At 43.5% G+C, this 27755-nt stretch overlaps 1 protein-coding gene across 2 annotated transcripts in view; it reads left to right on the forward strand.

Moving 5' to 3' along the window:
* The first annotated feature begins 15079 nt into the window (after positions 1-15079).
* LOC132828135 (tyrosine-protein phosphatase non-receptor type 22-like) overlaps positions 15080-27755 on the forward strand; it is a 98737-nt gene continuing 86061 nt past the window's right edge. For both annotated transcript variants that reach the window (XM_060845050.1, XM_060845051.1), the window contains exon 1: positions 15080-15238. In XM_060845050.1, the coding sequence (XP_060701033.1) occupies positions 15149-15238 (90 nt within the window). In that variant the 5' untranslated portion in view covers positions 15080-15148. The remainder of the gene's footprint in view (positions 15239-27755) is intronic.

Below are 27755 nucleotides of genomic sequence, written 5' to 3' on the forward strand. Positions count from 1 at the left end.
AGACAAAAAGCAATCCACCCGGACGGGTGACATCTGAATGGGGTCACTTGAGGATGAGGAGCCATTTAGTTGACCATATCAAAAATAACAAATGGGTTAAGAAGTATGAAGAGGGTAAGTGTACTGCAGTCATCGCCACACAGGGATGTTGCTTGTGAATTTACTAGAAGCCACTTGTGTATCATAGAGTCTTGAAGGGAGTAATGTTTCTCCTTAATAGAGGTGTCAATAGCTTTGCGGTGGTGGCAGTGGTGGGGCTTTAAGGTAAGGGGCAGGAGGCTTAAAGATGATTGTTGGAGCATTGTTTTCACTCAGAGATTGACTGCTATCAGGAACTAACTACATAAAAATGTGGTAGAGGTGGAAATCTTCAAGACATTGAAGATTGGAGAGATCATGGTGTTCTGGGAAAGCTGAGGATGGACTTTGGAGGTGACAACACATTGAAGGAACTTGGTGAGGAAAGCAAGGTTGGAGATGGGATGATGCTTTGCAAGGATGTTAGTTGAAAGGTCATTTTGTTTGGAGGAGAGTGATGCCAGATGAAGGCATATGAGCAGTGCTATTCTCAGGAGCAGTTGTGTTGCACCATGACTTAGTCTCTTTACTCAGGCTTGACTCACACAGCAGAGTTTAGTAAGAAGCTGAAGTGTTTGGAGGACTGCAGGCCAGCCCTGAAAGCATTGGAAGAGCTGACTCTGCAAGTAGCACAGAAATCCATGAGGTTTTCAGCAGCAACTATTGCCTGGCCTGCTGTGCTTTTCCAGCACCACACTCCTGACTCTGAGGCAGATTTGTAGTCCGGTACAAGGTTACAAACTCTGTGACTTAACCTGACATTGTAGCCAGGGAATGAGGTATTGTTTATGAGGATATGCAAATCTAACAGCTAATTTCAATGGTTTCAAGCCACCATTCAGTTTTCTTTGACTGTCACATTTTCCTTACTACAGTGTGAATGGAATAACATTGGTTGAAGGTTCAAGTTTCAAATGGGAAAGTGGAAAAATATTAATGTAGGAATGTTCACAATGGTTACTGCTATGCTGTAAATCAGACACTCTGTGAAGGAACTGGTGGAAGAATCCTTTGTCCTTTTTCTCATTAAGCACTTTCCAGGAATCTGCTCCTGAATTTTCCATCAACTAGATCGTTTGGTGATAAACCCAAGAGAAGGCAAATCAGTATTCAGGTGGCGAGAAATAGGAACAAAGTACAGTAAATTATTTATTATATTTTTCAAAATGTATTTCAAAAACAACAACAATTAAGTCCTGAAGGAATGAAATTACATATTTGTAAAATTTAATTGTTAGTGTCAGGGATGTTGTTTGACAGTAATTAAATTCAATGCAAGAACCCAGACTCAAAGGTCAAAAGTCACACAACACCCGGTTTATTTGAAATCACAAGCTTTTGGAGAACAACCTGGTGTGTGTGACTTTGGACCCTGTGCTGCCCAGTCCAACACTGGCACCTCCACATCATGGATACTGAGGAAGAGAGAAAACAAGAAAGGAATCAGAAAAAAAAGAGTATAGTTCTGAAAAAGACGGTAATGAACTAAAAGCAAAAAGAGACAACTTTCTTTAAATCAGAAGAGGTGCAATCAAATGTCCTTAACCATTTCTGAACTCTGTTGGTGCACTTTGTCTTTGAATTATGTATATATCTTGTGAAATTTAGATGCTTCTGAAAATTAAGCAATATATGTATTAACCTTTTCAGTGCAAGCTGTTACTGTTATAAACAAGCGCCAGTTTGTATCACCCACGATGTGTTCAATTATTTTAATGTAGATTATAGTGCATCTTATTATTAAACCAATATTGCATTGGAATGAACGTGGGAATTGTTGATAGTGAACTACATTTACATCTTCAGCTCTTTTTCACTGTTTTACAGTGTTACATGTTGCTTTCCTTTCATCTGGATGAACAATGTCTGACCTTGTCCATATAGTTTCAGCTTTATAGGCTGTCACTTCTGGTGGTGTGGAGGAACAGAGGGATCTGGGTGTGCAAGTACATAGATCTCTCAAAGTTGCCACTCCAGTGGATAGGGTTGTTAAGAAAGCATATGGATCGAGTTTAAGAGCTGCGAGGTTTTGCTGCAGCTCTACAAGTCCCCGGTGAGACTACACTTGGAATATTGTGTCCAGTTCTGGTCACCCTACTACAGGAAAGATACAGAGGTTTTGGAGAGGGTGCAAAGAAGGTTTATCAGGATGCTGCCTGGACAGGAGGGCTTGCCTTATGAAGAAAAGTTGAATAAGCTCGAACTTTTCTCTCTGGAGAGAAGTAGGAAGAGAGGAGACCTGATCGAGGTGTACAAAATAATGAGAGGAATAAATAGAGTCAATAGCCAGAGACTTTTCCCCAGGGCAGGATTGACTGGTACGAGAAGTCGTAGTTTGAAGTTATTAGGAGGAAGGTATAAAGGAGATGTCATAGATTGGTTCTATACGCAGAGAGTTGTGAATGCATGGAATGCGTTGCCAGCGGTGGTGGTGGAAGCAGAGTCATTGGGGACATTTAAGTGACTGCTGGACATGCACATGGATAGCAGTGAGTTGAGGGGTGGGTTAGGTTATTATATTTTACATTAGGATTAAATCTCAGCACAACATCATGAGCCAAAGGGCCTGTTCTGTGCTGTACTTTTCTACGTTCTATGTTCTCCAGCTATCTGATCTGACAGGATTAACTCCTGTATCAAGCTTAAAACTAACAAGATGTAAATGTGTTATGTGGAACATGAAATGGTTGCATCACTAACTTTGTTTAAATAAGCAAAAGCTTCAACACTAATTCTTTCAGAAACATTAGTGTACACATTTGGACCAAGTGTTGGTCCATGTAGATTAGATATTTTGGGGGCAGCATGTTGACTCAGTGATTATCACTGCTGCCTCACAGCACCAGAGACCCTTGTTCAATTCCAGCCTTGGGCTGCGTGGAGTTTGAACATTCTCCCCGTTTCTGTGTGGGTTTGCTCCGGGTGCTCCAGTTTGCTCCCACAGTCTAAAGATGTGCAGGTTCAGTATATTGGTCATTGGAAATGCAGGGTTACGGATATGGGGTGGGTCTGGGTGGGATGCTCTTCAGCATTGTAGACTTGCTGGGCCAAATGGCCTGTTTTCACACTGTAGTAATTCTATGATTCCAGAGTGTATCTTTATCAGTGCACGCTCAATGTGCCGATTCTATGACAACACTCATTAGAAATGCACAATAGGAACACTCCCTGTTGTTATGCATAGTAGCGCTGTTGCATCTGCATTGAAAGTTCAAATTCTACTCCAGAGGATTGAGCACAAAACATCTAAACTGCAAATCTATTTTCCTGAGCTTATTTAGACAAGACATTGAATATAAGAGTAAGGAGATAATAAAGGAATTCTACAGAGCATTAGGTAGGCCACAGCTGGAGTACTGTTCTTTTGCTACATTATCGGAGGGATGTGATTGCACTGGAGGGGGTGCAGGGAAGATTCCCCAGGATGTTGCCTGGGCTGGGGCTATCAGCTATTAAAAGAACCTAGATAGGGGAAAGTTGTTTACCTTCAAGCAGAGTAGATTGAGGGAAAATCTGATTGAGGTGTACAAAGTTCTAAGGGCCATAGACGGTATTGAAAAGGAGTAATGTTTCCCCTTTGTAGAGGAGTCAATCATTGCGGTGGGTCACAGTTTTAAGATAAGGAGCAGGAGGTTTAGAGATGAGTTGAGGACTTTTTTTTACCTACTCAGAGGTTAGTGGCTGAAGGGTGGTAGCTGTAGGAATCCACAAACATTTAAGAATATCTAGCTGAGCATGTGAAAGGTCAGAGAATGTAAGGCTGTGGGTCAAATGCAGGAAAATAGGATTAGACTCAATTGTTGTTTGACAACCAGCAGATACACAATGGGCTGAATGGCCTCATCTCATGCTGTAAAAACTCTCTGATTTTATGATCCTATCAAAAACAAGCACTAACATTTTTTTCTGACGATATTTGTGCACGATGTCATTTCATGCTGTTGCACAGTGAGAGTCTCAGTGAGATGCTGTTAGCATGTAGCTTCTAGAGGAACAGCGGATTTCAGACAGCAGCCTGGTGAGATCTGTATTTATGTGCTCATCTGCAATTGCTGGGAGACGTGGTCTGATTTCCACATTGTTCATCTCACCATTACGTCTCCTGCAGGCTGGTGTGCTGAGATTTCGCAGCCAGCAGATGGTGCTGCTGTACATGTTGGAATTGACAGCATAGAAACCGAGCCAGTCTATCAAGGTGTATCAATGATGTGGAGGTGCCGATGTTGGACTAGGGTGGACAAAATTAAAAATCACACAACACCAGGTTATAGTCAAAAGGTTTATTTGGAAGCACTATATGGTTAGAACATAGAAAAGGAGAGCACAGAACAGGCCCTTTGGCCCACGATGTTGTGCCAGTGATTATTCCTAATCCTAAAGTAAAATAACCTAACATACACACCCCTCAACTCACTGCTATCCATGTGTACATCCATCAGTTGCTTAAATGTCCCTAATGACTCTGCTTCCACTACCACCGCTGGCAAGGTATTCTATGCATTCACAACTCTCTGCGTAAAGAACCTATCTCTAATGTCTCTATAATTTCCTCTTAATATCTTAAAACTATGACTCCTTGTGCCAGTCAATCTTGCCCTGGGGAAAAGTCTCTGGCAATATCAGATCACCTCTCTTTCTCTTTCTCTCCAGAGAGAAAGGTCTGAGCTTAGTCAACCTCTCTTCATCAGACTAGTCCAGGCAGCATTCTTTGCACCCTCTCCAAAGCCTCTGTATCTTTCCTATAATAGGATGACCAGAACTGGATACAAAATTCCAAGTGTGGTCTCACTAGGAACTTGTAGAGCTGCAGCAAAATCTCACTGCTCTTAAATTCGATCCCCCTGTTAATGAAAGCCAAAAAAACCTTATGCTTTCTTAACAATCCTATCCACTTGGGTGGCAACTTTGAAGGATCTATGCACTTGAACATCAATATCCCTCTGTTCATCCACACTGCCAAGAATCCTTACTTTGATCCTATATTCAGCATTCAAGTTCAACCTTCCAAAATGCATCACTGGTCATGGAGAATAAGACTATAAAACACTGAATTTACAGCAAAAGATTACAGTGTCATGAAAGTGAAATGATATATTGAACAACCTGGATAGTTGTGAAGTCTTTCCTCTTTTATAATGGGTTGCAGGTTTCAGTTCATTAATACGTAAATTCCAGAACTTCTTTTCAGTCACCTTCTTGAGATAACTTAAGGTTTTATAACAAAAGGTGACAGCTCAGCTCAAGCAATGCATTAAAGGTGTGATGTTAGAGTCAGTCTGAATCCCAATCTTGAGTCAGACTGGTTCTATTTCCAAAGTGGAATTTACAAAATATTACATGGATTGACTGCCTTTACAGATTGGGCATTTTTTGGGCAAAATAATATGTATCTGCAAATACAAATTCATCCCATAGACTTATAGGTGTATGCACATGCCTGAGAGAGAGAGAGAGAGAGAGCGCATGATTGTGTGCATATGAGTGCACATGAGAGAGTCTGTGTTTGCATGTGTGAAAGCTTGGTAAAGTGTCTGTGTGGGTGAGATAGAGTATAAGCCTGTGAGTGTGTGTGTGCTTGGGTGTGAGTGTGGGGGGTCTGTGTGTGTATGAGAGAGAGAGAGCATGTGTGTGTGTGAGAGGATCTACATGAGTGTGTGTGTGTGTGTGTGTGTGTATGAGAGAGAGAATAGTGTTGTGGAGTTACCTGTAGTGCGACATGAACCCAAGGTCCCGGTTGAGGCCATCCTATTGGTTCGGAACTTGGCTCTCAGCCTCTGCTTGGCCAAGTCCTGAAGTCCGCCTTGGAGGATGGTCTCTGTTTCGCTGCTTCTAGGTTGGATGTATTGTTCCAGTCAAACAGCAGCTAATGAACTTAAAATACCCTATACATGTAAAGTGAACATCATTTACAAAAGACATTGGACAAACAGGCAGAAAACTAGCCACCAGGATGCATGAACATCAACTAGCCACAAAAAGACATGACCCAACGTCACTAGTATCCTTACATATAGATGAGGAAGGACACCACTTTGACTAGGCCAACACGTCCATCCTAGAACAAGCCAAACAGATACACACATGAGAATTCCTAGATGCATGGCATTCCAATTGGAACTCTATCAACAAACACATCGACTTGAACCCATCTATCACCCTCTGAAGAAAAGAAGCGGAAATGACATCACCAACCCCAGGAAACCTAAACACATAAATAGAAAGTGGAACATAACTCCAGCGCTTCACCGAGGCTCACTGAAGATGTTACATCATATGGTGACGAAATGTCTGAAAATGAACCTTCCAGCTCAGCAAGCAACCTTACACTCAGAACCTCAACCTGAGCTACAAATCTTCTCAAAAACTCACATGTAATATTTGGTAAATTCCACTTGGAAATAGAACCAATCTGACTCAAGATTGGGATACAGACAGACTCTAACTTCACACCTTTAAAGCATTGTCTGAGCTGAGATGTCACTTTTTGTTATAAACCCTTAAGTTATCTCAAGAAGGTGACTCTACAGAAGTTTTTGGATTTATATATTAATGAACTGAAACTTGTAACTCATTCTTAGCAATAATTTAGGTTTGTTCAATATATCATTTCAGTTTCATGATACTGTAATCTCTTGCTATAAATTCTGTGTCTTCTGGTCTTATTTTCCACAACCAGCTGATGAAGGAGCAGTGGTCCAAAAGCTAGTGCTTCCAAATAAACCTGTTGGACTTCAAACTGGTACTGTCTGATTTTTAACGAGGCTTATTTGTTGCACTCAATGTGGCCTCCTCTACATCAGGGAGACAGGATGACAACTTGCGAATTGTTTCAGAGAACATCTCTGGGACACCCACACCAACCAACTCCAACACTCCATGGCTGAACACTTCAACTGCCCCTCCCATTCTGCTAAGGACATACACGTCATGGGTCTCATCCATCGCCACTCCCTTATAACCCAATGCCTGGAGGAAGAACACCTTATCTTCCACCTTGGACCCTATGAGCACACAGATTTCGCCAGTTTCCTCATTTCCCCTCTTCCCACCTTATCCCAGTCCCAAACCTCCAAGTCCACACTGCCCTCCTGACCTGGCCATCACCTTTACCATCTATCTGCTCCACCCTCCTCTCTGACCCCCACCTTCATCTACCTAACGCATCTCAGCTACCTTCCCGCCAACCCCCCCTTCCCCCCCCATTTATCTCTCCACCCCCCCAGCCCACAACCACATTCCTGATAAAGGGTTTATGCCTGAAACTTCAATTCTCCTGCTCCTCGGATGCTGCCTGACATGTTGTACTTTTTCCAACACCACACTCTCGTAACAGAACTCCAGGATGAACATTTCCCAGCAACCCTCTGTCTTCTTTCAGCTAGCCAATTTCCAAACCACCAAATCGTCCTCAATCCATGTATTTTGTGCAACAGCCTGCCATGGGGAACCTTGTCAAACGCTTTACTAAAATCTGCATGAAGGGCTTTTACCCGAAACGTCGATTTTACTGTCATCCAGAATCTGGTTTCCAGCATCTGCAGTCCTTGTTTTTACCTAGTTGATTTTAATCCTACTGCAAATCCTCTTGCAAGGATGCCTACCTTGAAGAAGTTTTCTTCCTCTCTCTACAAGAATCTACTCTATGCTACTTTCTCCCCACCCCCACCCTCCTCGCATTTATAAAACATAGAAAATAGAACATTACAGTGCAGTACAGGCCCTTCGGCCCTCGATGTTGCGCCGCCCTGTCATACTAATCTGAAGCCCATCCCACCTACACTATTCCATGTACGTCCATATGTTTGTCCAATGACGACTTAAATGCACTTAAACTTGGCGCATCTACTACCGTTGCAGGCAAAGCATTCCATACCCTTACTACTCTCTGAGTAAAGAAACTACCTCTGACATCTGTCTTATACCTATCTCCTCTCACCTTAAAGTTGTGTCTCCTCGTGTTTGCCGTCCCCGTACTTGGAAAAAGGCTCTCCCTGTCCACTCTATCTAACCCTCTGATTATCTTGTATGTCTCTATTAAGTCACCTCTCAACCTTCTTCTCTCTAACGAGAACAACCTCAAGGCCCCCTGCCTTTCCTCGTTACACCTTCCCTCCATACCAGGCAACATCCTAGTAAATCTCCTCTGCATCCTTTCCAAAGCTTCCACATCCTTCTTATAATGCGGTGACCAGAACTGTACACAATACTCCAAATGTGGCCGCACCAGAGTTTTGTACAGCTGCAGCATGACTTTCTGGTTCCGGAACTCAATCCCTCTGTTAATAAAGGCCAAGACACTATATGCTTCTTAACAACCCTGTCAATCTGGGTGGCAACTTTCAGGGATCTGTGTACATGGACACCGAGATCTCTCTGCACATCTGCACTCCCAAGAATCTTACCATTAGCCCAGTACTTTGCATTCTGATTACTCCGTCCAAAGAGTATCACCTCACACTTGTCCATATTAAACTCCATTTGCCACCTCTCAGCCCAGCTCTGCATCCTATCTATGTCTCTCTGCAACCGACTACATCTTTCGTCACTATCCACAACTCCACCGACCTTAGTATCATCCGCAAATTTTCTAACCCACCCTTCTATGCCCTCATCCAGGTCATTTATAAAAATGGTGAACAGCAGTGGACCCAACACTGACCCTTGTGGTACGTCGCTAGTAACTGGACACCAAGATGAACATGTTCCATCAACTACAACCCTCTGTTTTCTTTCAGCAAACCAATTACTGATCCAAACTGCTATGTCTCCCACAATCCCATTCCTCTGCATTTTGTATAATAGCCTACTGTGGGGAACCTTATCGAATGCCTTGCTGAAATCCATATACACCACATCAACCGGTTTACTCTCATCTACATCACTTTGTCAAAAAATTCAATAAGATTCATTAGGCACGATCTACCCTTCACAAAACTGTGCTGACTGTCCCTGATCAGATTATTCTTTTCTAGATGGTTATAAATCCTATCTCTTAAAACCTTTTCCAACAGTGAGACTCACTAGTCTGTAATTACCAGGGTTGTCCCTACTCCCCTTTTTGAACAAGGGAACCACATTTGCCATCCTCCAGTCCTCAGGCACTATTCCTGTAGACAATGATGATTTGAAGATCAATGTCAAAGGCTCAGCAATCTCTTCCCTTGCTTCCCAGAGGATCCTCGGATAGATCCCATCTGACCCAGGGGACTTGTCTATTTTCACACTCTGCAGTATTTCTAATCCCTCTTCCTTGTGAACCTCAATCTCTTCTAGTCCAGATGCAAGTATCTCTGTATCTTCTTCACCAATATTTTCATTTTCTATAGTGAACACTTTTGAAAAATATTTATTTCGTGCTTCCCCATCTCCTCTGCCTCCATACACAACTTCCCACTATTATCCTTGATTGGCCCTAATTTAACTCTCGTCATTCTTTTATTCCTGACATATCTATGGAAAGCCTTAGGGTTAGCTCTGATCCTATCCGCCAACACCTTCTCATGTCCCCTCCTGGCTCTTCTGAGCTCTCTTTTTAGGTCTTTCCTGACTTCCTTGTAACCCTCAAGCGCCCTAACTGAGTTTTCACATTTTGTCCTAACATAAGCCTTCTTCTTCTTCTTGACCAGGGATTCCACTTCCTTAGTAAACCACGGCTCACACGTTCTATATCTTCCTCCCTGCCTGACAGGTACATACTTATCTAGGACACACAGGAACTTTTCCTTGAATAAGCTCCACATTTTTAATGTGCTCATCCCCTGCAGTTTTCTTCCCCATTTTACGCTTCCTAAATTTTTCCTAATTGCATCGTAATTTCCCTTCCCCCAGCTGTACCTCTTGCTCGGTGGAGTACACCTATCCCTTTCCATCACTAAAGTAAACCTGACAGAATTGTGATTGCTGTCTCCAAAGTGCTCACCTACTTCCAAATCTAACACCTGGCCAGGCTCATTACCCAGTACTAAATCTAAAGTGGCTTCGCCCCTTGTAGGCCTGTCTACATACTGTGTCAGGAAGCCCTCCTGCACACACTGGACAAAAACTGACCCATCTATAGTACTCGTACTATAGTGTTCCCAGTTAATATTTGGATAGTTGAAGTCCCCCATGACAACTACCCTGCCTCTCTCACTCCTATCGAGAATCATCTTTGCTATCCTTTCTTCTACATCTCTGGGACTATTCGGAGGCCTATAGAAAACTCCCAGCATGGTGACTTCTCCTTTCCTATTTCTAACCTCAGCCCATACTACCTCAGTTAACGAATCCCCAAACATCCTTTCTACAACTGTAATATTGTCCCTAATCAACAAAGCCACACCTCCCCCTCTTTTACCATCTTCTCTGTTCCTACTGAAACATCTGAATCCCGGAACCTGCAACATCCATTCCTGTCCCTGCTCTATCCATGTCTCCGTAATGGCCACAACATCGAAGTCCCAGGTACCAACCCATGCTGCCAGTTCACCCACTTTATTTTGGATGCTCCTCGCGTTGAAGTACACACACTTCAATCCAGGTTCTCCCTTGCCAGTGTCAGATACTTGATTTGGGAACTCCCTACTCTCATCCTCTTCTGTACCTGTCCTACAATTTTGGGAGGAGAAAGTGAGGTCTGCAGATGCTGGAGATCAGGGCTGAAAAATGTGATGCTGGAAAAGCACAGCAGGTCAGGCAGCATCCAAGGGGCAGGAGAATCGATGTTTCGGGCATAAGCCCTTCTTCAGGAATGAGGAAGGTGTGCCAAGCAGGCTAAAATAAAAGGTAGGGAGGAACAACTTGGGGGAGGGGTGTTGGGAATGTGATAGGTGGAAGGAGGTTAAGGTGAGGGTGATAGGCCGGAGAAGGGGTGGGGGGCGGAGAGGTTGGGAAGAAGATTGCAGGTTAGGAAGGTGTGCTGAGTCCGAGGGTTGGGACTGAGATAAGGTGGGGGGAGGGGAAATGAGGAAGCTGGAGAAATCTGCATTCATCCCTTGTGGTTGGAGGGTTCCTAGGTGGAAGATGAGGCACTCTTCCTCCAGATGTTGTGTTGCCATGGTCTGGCGATGGAGGAGGCCAAGAACCTGCATGCCCTTGGCGGAGTGGGAGGGAGAGTTAAAGTGTTCAGCCACAGGGCAGGTGGGTTGGTTGGTGCGGATGTCCCAGTAGTGTTCTCTGAAGAGTTCCACAGGTAGGCGGCCTGTCTCCCCAACAGATCCCACCACCAGGGATATATTTCCCTTCCCTCCCCCATCAGCGTTCCGGAAAGACCACTCCCTCTGCAACTCCCTCGTCAGGTCCACATCCCCCACCAACCCAACCTCCACTCCCGGCACCTTCCCCTGCAACTGCAAGAAATTCAAAACTTGCGCCCACACCTCCCCCCTTACTTCCCTCCAAGGCCTCAAGGGATCCTTCCATATTCGCCACAAATTCACCTGCACCTCCACACACACCATTTACTGCATCCGCTGCACCCGATGTGGCCTCCTCTACATTGGGGAGACAGGCCGCCTACTTGCGGAACGTTTCAGAGAACACATCTGGGACACCCACACCAACCACCCAGTGGCTGAACACTTTAACTCCCCTTCCCACTCAGCCAAGGACATGCAGGTCCTTGGCCTCCTCCATCGCCAGACCATAGCAACATGACACCTGGAGGAAGAGCGCCTCATCTTCTGCCTAGGAACCCTCCAACCACAAGGGATGAATGCAGATTTTTCCAGCTTCCTCATTTCCCCTTCCCCCCACCTTATCTCAGTCCCAACCCTCGGACTCAGCACACCTTCCTAACCTGCAATCTTCCTCCCAACCTCTCCGCCCCCATCCCCTCTCTGGCCTATCACCCTCACCTTAACCTCCTTTCACCTATCGCATTCCCAACGCCCCTCACCCAAGTTCCTCCTCCCTACCTTTTATTTTAGCCTGCTTGGCACACCTTCCTCATTCCTGAAGAAGGGCTTATGCCCGAAACGTCAATTCTCCTGTTCCTTGAATGCTACCGTGACCTGCTGCGCTTTTCCAGCAACACATTTTTCAGCTACAATTTTGGTTTCCATCCCCCTGCTGGATTAGTTTAAATCCATCTTAAAAGCTTTAGCGAATTTCCCCCCCAGGATATTGGTACCCCTCTGGTTTAGATGAAGACCATCCTGCTTGTAGAGGTCCCACCTACCCCAGAAAGAGCTCCAATTATCCAAAAACCCAATTTCCTCCCTCCTGCACCATCCCTGTAGCCATGTGTTCAACTCCTTTCTCTCCCTATTCCTCACCTCACTAGCACGTTTGTCCTAGCTCTAAGCTTCCATCCTAGCTCCCTGAATTTCTGCCTCAAATCCCCATCTCTCTTCCAACCTATGTCGTTGGTGCCAGTGTGGACCACGACATGGGGCTGCTCCCCCTCCCCCCTAAAATCCCAAAAACACGATCAGAGACATCACGTACCCTGACACCCGGGCGGCAACACACCAACCGTGAGTCTCTCTCGTCCCCACAGAACCTCCTATCTGTCCCCCTAACTATCGAGTCCCCAATGACTACTGCTCTGCTCCTCTTCCCCCTTCCCTTCTGAGCAGGTGCCCCACTGCTTTCTCCTGGTAAGTCATCCCCCCCAACAATATCCAAAATGGTATACTTATTGTTGAGGGGAATGGCCACAGGGGATCCTTGCACTGCCTGTCGGTTCCCTTTCTGTCTCCTAACTGTCACCCATCTGTCTTTTTTTTTTATCTGGGGAGTGACTACTTCTCTAAGTCCAGTCAATAACCCCCTCTGCCTCCCGAATGATCGGAAGTTCGTCCAACTCCAGCTCCAGTTCCCTAACGTGGTTTGAGGAGCTGGTGTTGGCTGCACTTCCCACATATGTAGTCAGCGGGGACACGAGTGGTGACCCTTACCTCCCACATTCTGCAGGAGGAACATTCCACAGCCGTAAGCTCTATTCCCATTATTCTAACTCCTGAAGTGACTACTAAAAAAAAGGATTAAGAAATAAACTAGTTACCTGACCTTGTCAATTTGGCTCCCACGACTGTTTTTTAGGTTCGAGGACGATGCGTGGGAGACACTACCCGAGTAATGTCTCGGGTAACACTAGCACACAAATATAAACTGTTCTACTTACCCTTCCCAGAAGTCCTTTGCTTGCTCCTACCTCGCTTGGCCTGAAGGTAAGAAGTTTAAATATACTTACCGGCCTTCCTGACAATCACCTCGCCCCAACGTCACCTCCTCCTGGCTCCTGCCTCTTGCTGCTCTCCACCCTTCAGGCTCTCTGCCTGTATTCCTGATGGAGGCCTTTTGCCCAAAACGTCGATTTTACTGCACCTCGGATGCTGCTTGAACTGCTGTGCTTTTCAGCACCACTAATCCAGAATCTGGTTTCCAGCATCTGTAGTCCTTGTTTTTACCTGAAATCCATATACACCACATCAACTGCTTTACCCTCATCCACCTGTTTGGTCACCATTTCAAATAACTCTAAGGTTTGTGAGGCATGACCTACCCTTCACAAAACCATGTTGACTAATCCTAATCAATTTATTCCTCTCTAGATGATTATCAATCCTATCTCTTATAGGTAAGGCAGATACACACACAACACAGGCACAAAACACAAGTACAAACACAAGTAAACATGGAGAGACAACATATAGACACAGGGAAGACAGCTACAGACACACAGAAACATAAAACACACAGATGGACAGACAGACACACATAGACACAGAATTAGACATACACACCCACACACAGGCACACATACACATCCACACACAGGCACACATACACATCCACGCACAGGTACATATACACACCCACACACAGGTACACATGCACAAAACACATAGGCAGACACACATATACAGACAGATATGCACAATGTGCACAACACACACATCTCCCTTACTTATTCCTTCAGTTCAGGCATTATGGGTCTACTGACAGCACGTGGACTGCAGCAGTTCAAGAAGTCAGTTCACTACCACCTTCTGAAGGATAACTCGGGCCAAGTAATAAATACTGGGCCAGCTGGTGATGCCCACATCCTGTAAATGAATAAAAAGATGGCAGACAAAGAGACACACACGTGACATGTACACACATACAGACACATGTACAAAACACAGGCAGACACATGTGACATGCACACACACACAGACACGTGTACTAAACAGAGATAGACACACAGACATCTACACAGACACAGATGTACACAGAAACAGACATACATAAGTGCATACAAACACAGATATACTGTACACATAGACTACACAAACTCACAAACACACTAACAGACATAAGTAAAAACACAGGCATATAAGAGAACTATAGCTAACACAACTCGCACAAAGACACAATCTCAGAGACACACAGCAGCCCCAAACTCTACAACTAGAACCCCATACAAATTGACAGTGTCCTCTACGCACAGACAACCAAGTACACATACATAGACACGTAGACACACAGAAATAGCCCGCCCGAGCATACACGCACAGGGCAGCGCAGAAATAAAATGCATTGTAAGGCAGATAAAGAAAAGTCACGATTTGGAGATGCCGGTGTTGGACTGGGGTGTACAAAGTTAAAAATCACACAACACCAGGAAAAGTCGAGACTATGTAACATGTAACATGCCAAATTCCTCTTTGTAAATGCTCCTGCGTTGTGTCTTGCAACATTTTATTCCAATAAGGACGCTATATAAAGATAAGTTGTTACAAGCCAATCACGATCCTCTAAGTTAAACAGTTTAATTTGAAAGAGCAATCTGTCGAGTTGGAAAAAAGGGTGTAAAACTTCTGAGGTGCCTAAACAGTACAACAAGAATGTCTCCACCAAACATTTTGTCATGTAGAGACTGCCTGAAATTGCCCAGGGGCACTAGGACCCAGAAAGAGTTGCTCTCTCTCTCTCTCTCCCCCCCTCTCTGACCACAGTTACAGTGACTGCTGAGTCCCTCCTGCTTTTGTTAAAACCGCAGACATGCAGCTCAAAGTCCTGCCTTTCAGGCCAGTTCAGTCTCAGGCTGTGTCATGTCCCGCAGTAGCTGGGCAGAGTTCCCAGCAGGACGCCGGCTCTCAGCATGGATCAGGGAACCATCCTGGTGAGGTTCCTCAGGCACATACACAACAAGAAACACAGCAAAGAGGAGACCATCTCGGGGGAGTTTCTGGTGAGTCTCTTGTTCAGTTTGCTCTGCTCAAGCCGAACCCTGGAGGGGATGAGAGAGAGAGAGAGTGCTGTTTAGAGACAGTCTGCCTTGGAGTTAAGCTGGAGAACTGACTGAGCCGGTTACAGAGAGGAGACAGTGTTCCTGCCTCCCCTCAGACCTGACCCAGGGCTCCCCGTTCTTTCATTCATTACAGGCTCTCGGATTTTTGCATTCTTTATTGAATTGTAAAAGTTGAAAGAGGAATAGTGTTCGCTGTCACTAACTGAAGACAGTAAGCGGCTGGCCTGCAATGATGGTGTGGAGGGACAAAGTTAGAAAAATCACACTACACCAGGTTATAGTCCAACAGGTTTAATTGGAAGCACTAACTTTCGGAGCACTGCCCCTACATCAGGTGATTGTCAACCTGATTGAGTCACCGTGTCCTTTTGGGGTACGGGAAGGTTAATCATTCGGCCTATTCAGTGGCTGCCGACTTTCTATTAAGTCAATGACTTTTAGCAACGAGCCCCTTATGATTGGGATCTCTGTCTTGCGGATGTTTGTATTCGAGGTTCAATTTTTAGAAAAGGAAGTGAAATCTGAGGGAGTCTCCATGTTTAGAGGTGTCTGAGTGTTGTTAATAGCTGGGGGTCTGAGAGTGTACCCGCTGTGTGTGTAGGGGAGTGTGTCAGTGTGTGTACATAGTCGGTTATTGCCAGCTGGACAGTGAGAGTAAGCTGGAGTTCTGTGTCGGGTTTTGATCCCCATTCTGAAGAAAAGAAAAAAAGTTACACCTGAAGCAGTTCAGCGAAAGTTCACTTTACTGGTTCCTGGTTGAACATGAAACATTGAGCATTGGAGTTTAGGAGAATGAGGGGCGATCTTCTCGAAATGTGGAAGAGCCCGAGGAGATTCTGCATAGGGCTGGGAGAGTGACTATTTCCCCTTGTTCAGAACTGAGGGATGGAAGTTAAAAATAACGGATTTCCTATTTAAGACAGGGACGAAGAGGGATTTTTTTAATCTCTCAGTGAGCTGTAAGGCTTTGTAACAAAACAGAACTTGCTGGCGAAACTCAGCAAGTCTCGCAGTATCTCTTGGAAGAAAGCAGAGTTAATGTTTTGAGTTCAGTGACTCTTCAGAACATCATCATTAGTCTTTGGAACTCTCTCACCCAAAGAATATAAAAGACTGGGACATTGATTAGATTAGTTTACTTACAGTGTGGAAACAGGCCCTTCAGCCCAACAAGTCCACACCGACCCGCCGAAGCGAAACCCACCCATTCCCCTACATTTACCCCTTACCTAGCACTACGGGCAATTTAGCATGGCCAATTCACCTGACCCGCACATCTTTGGGCTGTGGGAGGAAACCGGAGCACCCGGAGGAAACCCACACAGACACGGGGAGAACGTGCAAACTCCACACAGTCAGTCGCCTGAGTCGGGAATTGAACCCGAGTCTCAGGCGCTGTGAGGCAACAGTGCTAACCACTGTACCACCGTGCCGCCCACTACCACCGTGCCGTCAAAACTCTGTATACCTCAATGAGTAAATATGGAGTTACGGGTGTGTGGGGATGGTGGTAGACAGGGGATTGGAGCTAAGGCTATAACCAAATCGACAATAAACTTATTAAATGGTGGAGCAGGCTCAAAGGGCTGAATGGCCTACTCCAGTGCTGAGTTCTTATATTCTTCTGTGTACACATTTACCATTTTTCAGGAGCTTTCTTTCCAATGAAAGGCATTATTCCTGGGATTTAACTCTCACTACAAACCATTTCAATAAAGTGAAACTCCATGTAGGTTTCTGCCCAGTTATTCCAACCCTTTTAATTAGGATTTTTGTTAGAAGATAATTTTGTTTTTTTTCCCAAACAGTTTGCAGAGCAGTGCAAGTTATAAAATGACCCATCATTAAAGGGCGTTGAAGATATTTTTGAAGATAAGTTACTGGTTTATTTTTAGTGGTGTGCAAGCGACTGTACACTGTAATGGAAGAGCGCTCAAAATGGCTTTCTAGGCCACAGGAACTTCAATAGCATGAGGAGATGACTAGTGTAGTCTGGCTAAGAATGTAGGGAACTCAGTCCCACGAAAATGTCCACAAGCTTTCATCTGTCCCAGGTAGCCCATGATTATACAATAGAGATCATTTAGCCTGTGGTGCATGTGCTGGCCCTTTATCTGAGCTAATTTGTTTAGTTCCACTCCCTTGCTCTTTCCCCATCACCCTGCAATTACTTCTTCCCCAGTTCTCGTGTCTGTGTGGGTTTCCTCCGGGTAATTCGGTTTCCTCCCACAGTCCAAAGATGTGCGGGTTAGGTGAATTGGCCATGCTAAATTGTCCGTAGTGTTAGGTAAGGGGTAAATGTAGGAGTATGGGTGGGTTGCGCTTCGGCGGGTCGGTGTGGACTTGTTGGGCCGAAGGGCCTGTTTCCACACTGTAAGTAATCTAATCTAATCTCCTTTTTGGAGATCACTATTGAATCTCCTTCCACTGTCTTTGGAAAGACCACAATGCCAGTTCTCCAAACTATCAGTTGTAAGGAGACATGACATCAACTCGGCTTATATTCCTTATAGAAGGATGGGGAAATGCCTCGTTTAAAGATTGCTATAATCATAGAACCAGCTCCAACAAAAATCAATAGATACAAACCTAAAAATAATTTAAAATTTGTGATGGTAGTTTTGTTGCCTTATAAGGATGTGAAGTTAAGGTAGTTGGAGGAAGTTAGGACACAAGATCAGGTGTAATAATATAATAATTAGGAGGAAGTGGTCATATTCAAGCATGTTCCTCTATTCTATACAGAATATTGATGATCTTCACCCTAAATTCCACCTTCCTTCCTTACTTTTCATTTCCATGTTTCAGTTTCCTTGATCCACACTGGTAACCTCTCTGTATCAATCCTGTCAAGTCTTTCTGAATCTTTCATGAGTTCACCTCTCATTCTTCTAAACTCCAGAAAGTGTAAACACAGTTTACTCAGCTTCTTGTTGAAGGAGAACCCTCTCGTCCCAGAGACCAATCAAGTGAACCTTTATTCACTGCCTCCAGTGTAGTTCAATGTTGGTGGCAAATGTTCTTCCATTTAAGGAGGCTGGTTATACTAACTCAGGAAGCCCGACTGGAAAGGAACATGGTTTATTGTTAAACACCAAAATAGAGCCACTATTCATGTTGTTTGTAGGCTAGAACCAGCCTGGGACATGCAGTTCTGTGTCTGCTTTATTCTTTTTTTGATACATTCATAAGTGTTATCACACAAAACTGAATGGTTTTCTAAACACCAAATCACATGACATTTTTTAAAAGCTGTATTTAACTATCAACTACAACCAGGGTCTGCTTTATTTTCTAATCATCCTGCTCAAAGATGTTAATACACACCTCTGGAGCAGGTGGGACTTGAACCTGGGTCTCCAGGCCCAAACGTACCACTCCACCACAAAAGTCCATATAATCATTTGCTGGATACTTTCTAAGCCACCTGTTCAAAGATGTTATTACACACCTCAGGAGCAGGTAGGACTTCAACCCAGGTCTCCCAGTTCAGGAGCAGGGACACTACCACGGTACCACAAGAGCCCCACGCTATCCTCTGCTAACATCTCAGTTAACAGGAGTTTCAGCTGGGCAGGCTGTTGCCTGTTACCAAGGTAACTCAAACTCAACGAGCTCCATTTGGAGATTTGGGCACCGTGGTTAGCACTGCTGCCTCACAGCACCAGGGATCCTGGTTCAATTCCATCTTCAGGTGACTGTCTGTCTGTGTGGAGTTTGCACATTCTCCCTGTGTCTGTGTGGGTTTCTTCTGGGTGCTCCAGTTTCCTCCCAAGGTCCAAAGCTGTGCAGGTTAGGTGGATTGGCCATGCTAAACTGCCCATAGTGTCCAGAGGTGTGTAGTTTTGATGGATTGGCCTGGGAACTGTGGGTGGGATGCTCTTTAGAGGATCGGTGCAGACCTGATGGGCCAAACAGCCTCTTTCTGCACTGTGATTGTAATGAACGATTTTCCATGGGTATTGTAGAGGTTATCCCACCGGTCTATTCAGAGGCAAGAGTCATGAGTTATCATGTGACTGAACTAGCTGATTCTGAAGCTGTAGATCTTTGAGCGTATGGGGCAGGATGTGCCCTGATGTAGTGGGACTCAGACTGTGATGTGCTTCCTTTTCATCTCCACTACTGTTGTGCCTCATCAATAAACAGTCAGACTAATCACTGTCACTGTTGCTGCTGCACTTCAGAGTGTGTTTGAAGCAGTTTCTTAGTTCCAGTGAGGTTGACAGTGTACAGAGGATGTTCTTTGGCCATCTAGATGTAGTGTTCACTCACAGAATCCCTACAGAGTGGAAGCAGGCCATTTGCTCTTTGAGTCCACAATGACCCTATGGAAAGCATCCCACCCAGACCCACCCCCTTACCCTACTCTATCCCTATAATCCTGCATTCCCCGTGGCCAATCCACCTAACCTGCACACCTTTACACTGTGGGAGGAAATGAGAGGAATCCCATTCAGACTCGGGGAGAACATGCATACTCTATATAGATAGGTAAAAACAATGACTGCAGATGCTGGAAACCAGATTATGGATCAGTGGTGCTGGAAGAGCACAGCAGTTCAGGCAGCATCCAACGAGCAGCGGATATAGATAGTTGACCGAGGGTGGAATCAAAAGCAGATCCCTGGCACTGTGAGGCAGTAATGTTAAGTATTGAGCCACCATGCTACCCTCCACCAAAGTTGACTTTGTATGAATTTGATCTGAATGCTAATGGAGCTGGCTTCAAGGGGCACACTAGCATTTGGTTGACAGTCTTCCTTTAATTCTGGAGAATGTGGTGGAAGCATTACTGATGGAATTTCTCCCATAGCCTTGTTTGTAGCGTATATGCAGTCTGGCTCTCACTGCAGGCTAGAAGTGTGCTGAGTACAACTGCTCTGTACACTTGATCTTTAAGGAACTATGTGCTTCTGTAAACGTGGAGACCAATGCCGTGCACAGTATTGCAGATGTGGTCTCACCTGTAAAGTTTCAGCAAAACTTCCCTATTCGTGTTCTCCAATACCTTTACAATCAAGACCAACATGGTATTTACCTTGACAATCACTTGCTATATCAGCATGTCCTTTTTCTTGTATGAGTACCAACAATACTCCCTGATAATCAGCATTTAAATTTATTTAAAACTTTTATTCTGGCATTTTTTTTTACCAAAGTGAATAACCTTCACCACATAATGCCATCTCCACCTTAAAGCCCACTCACCTAACCTGCAGACTCTGTGTCCTTCTCACAGCTTACATTTCCAACCAGTTTTGTATCATCTAAAAATTTACATACGTTCCTCTCAGTCTTGTCATCCAGGTCATCAGTGTTGACCGTTTACAGCTGAGGGTCTAACACTGATCCTTGCAGCACTCTACTAATCTCAACCTGAAAATTCCCACTTTTTCCCTATCAATCCCTGTCTGTCCATTAAACAATTCTCTATCCATGTTAATACATGATCTCCAGGAGTTCTTATACTGTGTACTAACCTTTTTTATAAAAAACTTTATTCAAAGTATTTCGGTACGTCGAGAACACTGCATCCCTTGATTAACCCTACGCACATCTTCCAAAGTCTCTAACAAATTTGTCAACCATGATTTTCCTTTGTTTGCCATATTATGATTTTCTGAATTTATTGTTAAAACTTTCTCATTAAAGAGGTTTCAATCCTTTCCCAATGATTAACTGATCTATAGTTCCTATTTTCTCTTTCCCTCATTACTTGAATAGTGGAATTGCTATTGATAGTTTCCAATTCATTGGGACTATTCAAGAATCCAGAGAGTTTTGGAAAAGCGCATCCAGAATATGGACTATTTCTGCAATTATCTCTTTATATTCCTAAGACACAGATCCTGGAAATTTGTCTGATTTTAATTCAAGGCTTTTCAATACCTATTTCTTTACCTTAAGTTTCTCACTAATTATCTTCATTGTCACCCTGCAAGATGTCGCTGGATATGGTCGACTACTTGTGAACTCCTGCATGCAGATCTAAGTTTCCTATTTCCTACAATTGTTCTACACTTTTTAAACTTAACAGCATACTTTTAAAAATTACTAATAACTCTGTTTTATCTAAACTCGCAGGTTTGAAGCTCCTCCAATCCTCAAAGCCAGCTTACTGGCTACCCTACTGTTGTTAGAATACTGAATGGACTCAGACTATTCACATTCGCCTGTACCTGTGTTTTTGTTTTTTCCACTGTTTAGCTATTTTATGCTTATCTCTGCTACTTAACTCTGTGATCTGCCTGTATTGTTCACAGGACAAAGCTTTTCACTGTGCCTCAGTACATGTGACAATACATTCAATTTGATTCAACTCCATTCAATTCAATTTAATCACCTTCTAGTTCTAGTAATTAATTCCTGTCTTCTGCTTTTGAGGACAGATACAAAATATTTGCTCAACATCTCGACCATTTCCTCATTCTCTATGATGCCTCCAAAGGAATAATATGTCCTATTTTATAAACTTGTAAAAGTTCCTGCTCTCTGTTCTTAGATTAATGTTAGTTTATTGTTGGGTTCTATTTTTCCATTTTTGATAAACTTCAGTTGATCTTTTATCAGTCACTATGCTTTGCTATATTATAGCTGGAAGCTTGTGGAAGCATTGAGGGTATAGACTGTCTGTTAGAGAGACAGGAACCAGTGGATACACATGTAAATTGTTACTGAATATTGTGCCATCACAGAATAACCAGGTGTTCCCTATGATGATTAAACGCAATTGGACAGATACCAAGTAGGCAAATAATTGGTAACCTGCCACTCCAAAATGCTGGCTGCACTGTTTTGAGACATGTTATTCCAGAAGTATTTGGTACAAATGTGGGAGGTGACAGCTTAGTGATATTATCACTGGGCTGTTAAATCAGAGGGCAAAAGGGAGGACTGTAGATGCTGGAAACCAGAGTTCCTGATGAAGGGCTTTTGCCCGAAACGTCAATTTACCTGCTCCTCGGGTGCTGCCTGACCTGCTGTGCTTTTCCAGCACCACTCTGATCTAAACTGTGTTAAATCAGAGACCCAGATAATGTTCTGAGAGCCTGAGTTCAAATCCTGCTATGGGAGAATTTGAATTCAATAAAGCTCTGGAATTAAGAGTCTCGTGATGACCATAAAAACCATGTTCGCTTGTCATGAAAAACCTATCTGGTTCATTAAATATCACTCATGGAAGGAGACTGCCATCCTTGCCTGGTCTGGTCTAAATGTGTCTTCAGACCCACAGCAATGTGGTTGACTTGACAACCCTCTGGGTAATTAGGGATGGGTAATAAATGCTGGTCTAGCCAGTGATACCCACACTCCATGAATGAATAAAAACAAAATGTTTGACACAAAAACATGTTTCTTTAGGCTAAAATAAAATATCATGATCAGGACATTATTAGGGGACAGAGCTAGGGCTTGGCACAGTTTGAACATCTGAAGCTTTCTCCCCAAAAGGCTGTGAATGTTGTGACCAGCTGAAAGTTTCAGAACTAATTGTGAATGATTTTGTTGATATCAAGAAATATAAAGCACCAGTAGTACATTCAGTCATGATCTAATTCGGTGTTGGAACAGGCTCAAGGAACTGAATAGCTTTGACTGTTCCTAAAGCTGTTTCATTGATATTTCACTGAGAACGTTTATTTGGGAGGGAGATGTGGAAAGCCAAGTCCTCACAAAGATCAGGATGCGAGACAGGTCAGAAGTTGAGGAGCAGAGAGACTACAGAAAGCTATAGAGACAGGGAAGACGACAGCGACAGAAAAGGAGGGCGACGCCATGAAGATGCCAACCAGGATGAGAACTTTAAAATTAATTTAAAAATGAAAATTGACAAAGCAGAAGTGAACTTAGAGCCTTGTAAATGACATTGTGATGCTGTGTTTAATAGGATTTGGGCATCTGGCAATTAAGCATTTGTTGCTGTCCTTAATAGCCCTTGAACTGAGTATCAGGCTGGACTATTTCAAAGGGCACTTAAGAATCACCCAGCTTGCTGTAGGTCTGGAGTTGCATGTAGGCCAAATGCAGGTAAGGGTGAGCGATTTATTTTCCTAAAGGACATTAACGAATGAGGTGTATTTTTACAAGTGATTGTTTCACCATCAATGAGACTTGCTTTTGGTTCCAGTTTCACTCATTAAATTTGAATTCCAACAACTGCCACAGTGGGTTTTGAACTTGTGCCCCCAGAGCATCTATTTGAGCCTCCGGATCAGTATTCTGGTGCCATGCCACCACTTTCCCCCCCATGTCCCTCATGCGAAACAGAGATCTGCAGACCATCATTCTTAATATCTGTTTAATTACTATATCCTTTGGCTGCCAAAGGTGCCCTCCAATAAATTTGAAGTCCCACTTTAATCTTCTATGTTGGAAAAAAAATTAGTTCTCTTCATTATGTTTACGTTCCCTTCAATTTATTTAATATGTAAGTAGCTGATGTTTAAGGGTGATAATTTGCTGCAGTTCTGTGCAGCTGTGGAGCTGTGGCCCATCTTTCCGTTTGCTGCACTGTGTAACTTCACATTTCTGTCAGTCTCACTCATCCTCAAGTTTATTCACACCCCCACTGGCAGCTAGGCTGGCAGCTGTCTAGACCCTAAGCTCTTGCATTCCAACCCTAAACCCCTCCCCTTTTTAGATGCTTCTTTGAACTTATGTCTTCAACCAAAATTTTGGTCATCTGACCTAATATCTCTTCTTGCGATTCAGTGTCAAGTTTTTGGTGTAAACACTTTTTTGTGAAAGATCATAGGGTAGAAATGTAAATTGTTGGTGCAAAGTGCAACACAATGAAACCAAACTTCTCAACTTGTTAGAAACTGGGCAATGCTCAGTAGTTTTGACTTTGATGTTGGTCGTGGCTAATGAGTGATAGCTTTCTTGATATCGATTAACCAGCCAAATTGTCGTTGCATTGTAAAAGCAGAAATTGCTGGAGACACTCAGCAGGCCTGGCAACATCCATGGAGAGGGAACAGAGTTAACATTTTGAGTCCAGTGACCCTTCTTCCAAACTGGTCATTGTAATTGGTTGGCCATGCACCAACCTTCAAAGCCTGTAAATAATTATTCTTGAGGACTCTTGTGGTGCAGTGGTACTGTCCATACCTCTGAACCACAAGGTTTGAATTAAAGTCCCACTTGCTCCTGAGGTGTGTAATAATATCCCTGTAAAGGGTGATTAAAAAAATCCAAATGGTCACTCTTCCTTCATCCAAGAAACACCAAAAAGTCACAACCAGTGGCTCCAAAACTCAACTACTGAACATGTGGCAGAAAGGAGTGAATTGAATTGAGTTTATTGTCACATGTACCGAGGCACAGTGAAAAGCTTTGTCTTGCAAGCAATATGGGCAGATCACAAAATTAAGTAGCATAGTTAAGTAAATAATAGGTAAACAGCGGCAAAAACAAAAGCACAGGTCCAGTTGAATGCTAAGAGTTTGAGTCCATTCAGTATTGTAACAACAGTAAGATAGAAACTGTTACGAAACGGGCTGTGCATGTGTTCAGGCTTCTGTACCTTCTCCTTGATGGTAGAGTTTGCAGAAAAACATTGCCAGGGTGGGATAGATCTTTGAGAATGTTGGTTGCCTTTCCTTGACAGCGGGCCTGGTAGGTGGATTATATAGATGGGAGGTTGGCCTTTGGGATAGCCCGGGCCGAGTTCACCACTCTCTGTAACCGTCTCCAATCTTGAATGGTACAGTTGCCATACCAGGTAGTGATACATCCAGACAGAATGCTCTCGATGGCGCACCTATAAAAGTTGGCAAGGATATTTGTCGTCATGCCAAATTTCCTCAGCTGCCCGAGGAAGAAAAGATGTTGTTGGTCCTTTGTGCGTCCACGTGAAGAGTCCAAGAAAGCTTGTTGTGGATGACCACTCCCAGGGGCTTGACACTCGCAACTCATTTCACCTCTGGGCTGTTAGTGTGTAGGGGGGGCTTGAGTAACATCCCACCATAGGTCAAATATGAGTTCCTTGGTTTTGCCGGCATTGAGAGCTAGGTTGTTCTCAGTGCCCCATTCTTCCAGGTCTTCCACCTCCCGTCTGTAGTCTGTTTCGTCACCATCTAGGATTCAACGACTATGGTGGTGTCATCGGCAACCTTGTAAATGGCATTAGTCTGGTACTTGGTGATGCAGAGCTGAAAATGTGTTGCTGGTTAAAGCACAGCAGGTCAGGCAGCATCCAAGGAACAGGAAATTCGACGTTTCGGGCCAGAGCCCTTCATCAGGAAAGATGGCCCGAAACGTTGAATTTCCTGTTCCTTGGATGCTGCCTGACCTGCTGTGCTTTAACCAGCAACACATTTTCAGCTCTGATCTCCAGCATCTGCAGACCTCACTTTTTACTTGGTGATGCAGTCATGGGTATACAGTGAGTACAGTAGGGGGCTGAGTAAGAGACAAAGTATGAACAGGGTATTGCAATTGGAAGGAAGCTTGGTGGAGTTTAAATCCTTATATAGATGTCAAACTTCAATAGGTCTGACCTCTGTCCTCTCTTTTCCAGAGTGTTCAATCTTCCCTGAGAGCTTCTTCATCTCCACTCTATTAACATCCTTGATAATCGCAGTGCTTTAACATCCTGTTTTTGATTAGCCGTTTTGAAATAGTTTTATGTAAAGCGTACTTAATATTTGCATTCTTATCAGTTAAAATCCACCTGCAGTTGCAAACGCTAACAACTCTTCGTTTGTTGATTTGGAATTCTTCCAACAGTGAAGCATTAACTCTGAGGACGTAACCTTAGTAAACCTTCAGGAAACCCATCCAGTGATAGAACAGTGATTGCCTTACTCCCAGCAGAAGTCACATTTCTTGGTTCACCACTTGCTACAACACTTTGCTTCCAATTCTCTGACATCCTGTTCCCCAGAGCACTTCTCTTCTGCTGGAATTGGAACAAATCTGGCAAAATCGTTTTATAAACATGAAAAGCTCCCTCGAATTGCAACGTTTGCAGCCACAGTGATAGGGTTTCTAATGCTGGGAATTTCTTTCTACATGCATCCAAACCCAAAACTCTCACAATTCATCACCTGACACACCCCATTCGTATGGCACTCACCTCATGGTTAATCAGAATGTTAAAACCCTATTGCTTGGGCAATATGATCATTCTTAACTCTAAGTCAAATAACTTTGTTCCAAACTTCAATATTGATACAAACAAAACAAAGAAACATTTTCCTTCCTGTTGTAGGTTTATTCCATGCAGCGTCCCTTGGTCCAGTGTTTAATTCCCAGACACTCCAGGTCAATCATGGACAAGTGGCAACCCACTTACAGAGATGGAGTAAATAGAATCAAGAGTAGGCCATTCAGCCCTTCAAGCCTGCTCATGGTTGATCATCCAACTCAGTCTTCTGTTCCTGCTTTCTTCCCTTGTCCTTTGATCCCGTTAGCCCCAAGAACCGCATCTATCTCCTTCTTGAAAACATTCAATATTTTGGCCTCAACCCCTTTCTGGTGGTAGTGAATTTTATAGGCTCCCCAGTTTCTGTTGAAGAATTTTTCCTCACCTCAATCCTAGAGAGATTCCCTCATATCCTTAGACTGTGACCTTCTGGTTCTGAAAACTACAGTTCAGAGACCACCCAGCCTTAATGATCTGAATGTTAACCTTTGAAACAAGAAGTTAAAAAATATATATATATTAGAGCTCTAACCAACTGGCCAAGCCAAATGTACACAATTTGATTGGTCAAATAAGGACAACCACACATCCTGTTATGAAACTGTATAATGATGTGGTTCCCTCACCCATCTTTTCTGTCATTGAATTAATGTACATTGTACACGCACAGATATCATTCTCTTCTTTTCCATAACTATTGGACTTCCAAAAGGGGACACTGAAGATTCTGAGTAAACAAAGATCCAAATATAACTTGTTTGAAAAATACCAAGATATACGATAAAATTAAGTCCCATGTATTCTCAAACACCATTTTATAGTTATTCAAAAAAAAGGAAAATTTTCCTACCCTGCCCAAACCATAGGTTTGACTTCACTGATTATTTTCCTATTCCTGCGCTACCAGCTCTGAAGTCTTTCATTTGAATCCTCATACAATCGAGATCTGAGACTTTCTCCGCTTTGAATAATTAATGCAGAATTCAAACCAAATACTTCTGGCTTGGAAGTTTTCGCAAACTGAAACTGATACTGAAAGTAACATATTCACGTAACTGCTCTGAACAATTTCTTTTTTTGAGGAGAAACTATTCTTATACCTGTCTTCAATAAGATCACCTCCCAACTGCATTCAAAAGTGTTTACATTTTTTAAAGCTAGCTTCTGCTAAGCTCATTCCTTAATGTTTTTGTCCCTTCTCATGTTGTAAAACCTCAATATAATCAAACTTCCATTAACTCTTCAGGAGATCTTCAGCCATCTGCTCTCCGGTGCATGCTGGTTTAAAATTATAGCTTGGAAAAG

This window comes from Hemiscyllium ocellatum, chromosome 26, assembly GCF_020745735.1.
Source record: "Hemiscyllium ocellatum isolate sHemOce1 chromosome 26, sHemOce1.pat.X.cur, whole genome shotgun sequence".
Lineage (NCBI taxonomy): Eukaryota > Metazoa > Chordata > Chondrichthyes > Orectolobiformes > Hemiscylliidae > Hemiscyllium > Hemiscyllium ocellatum.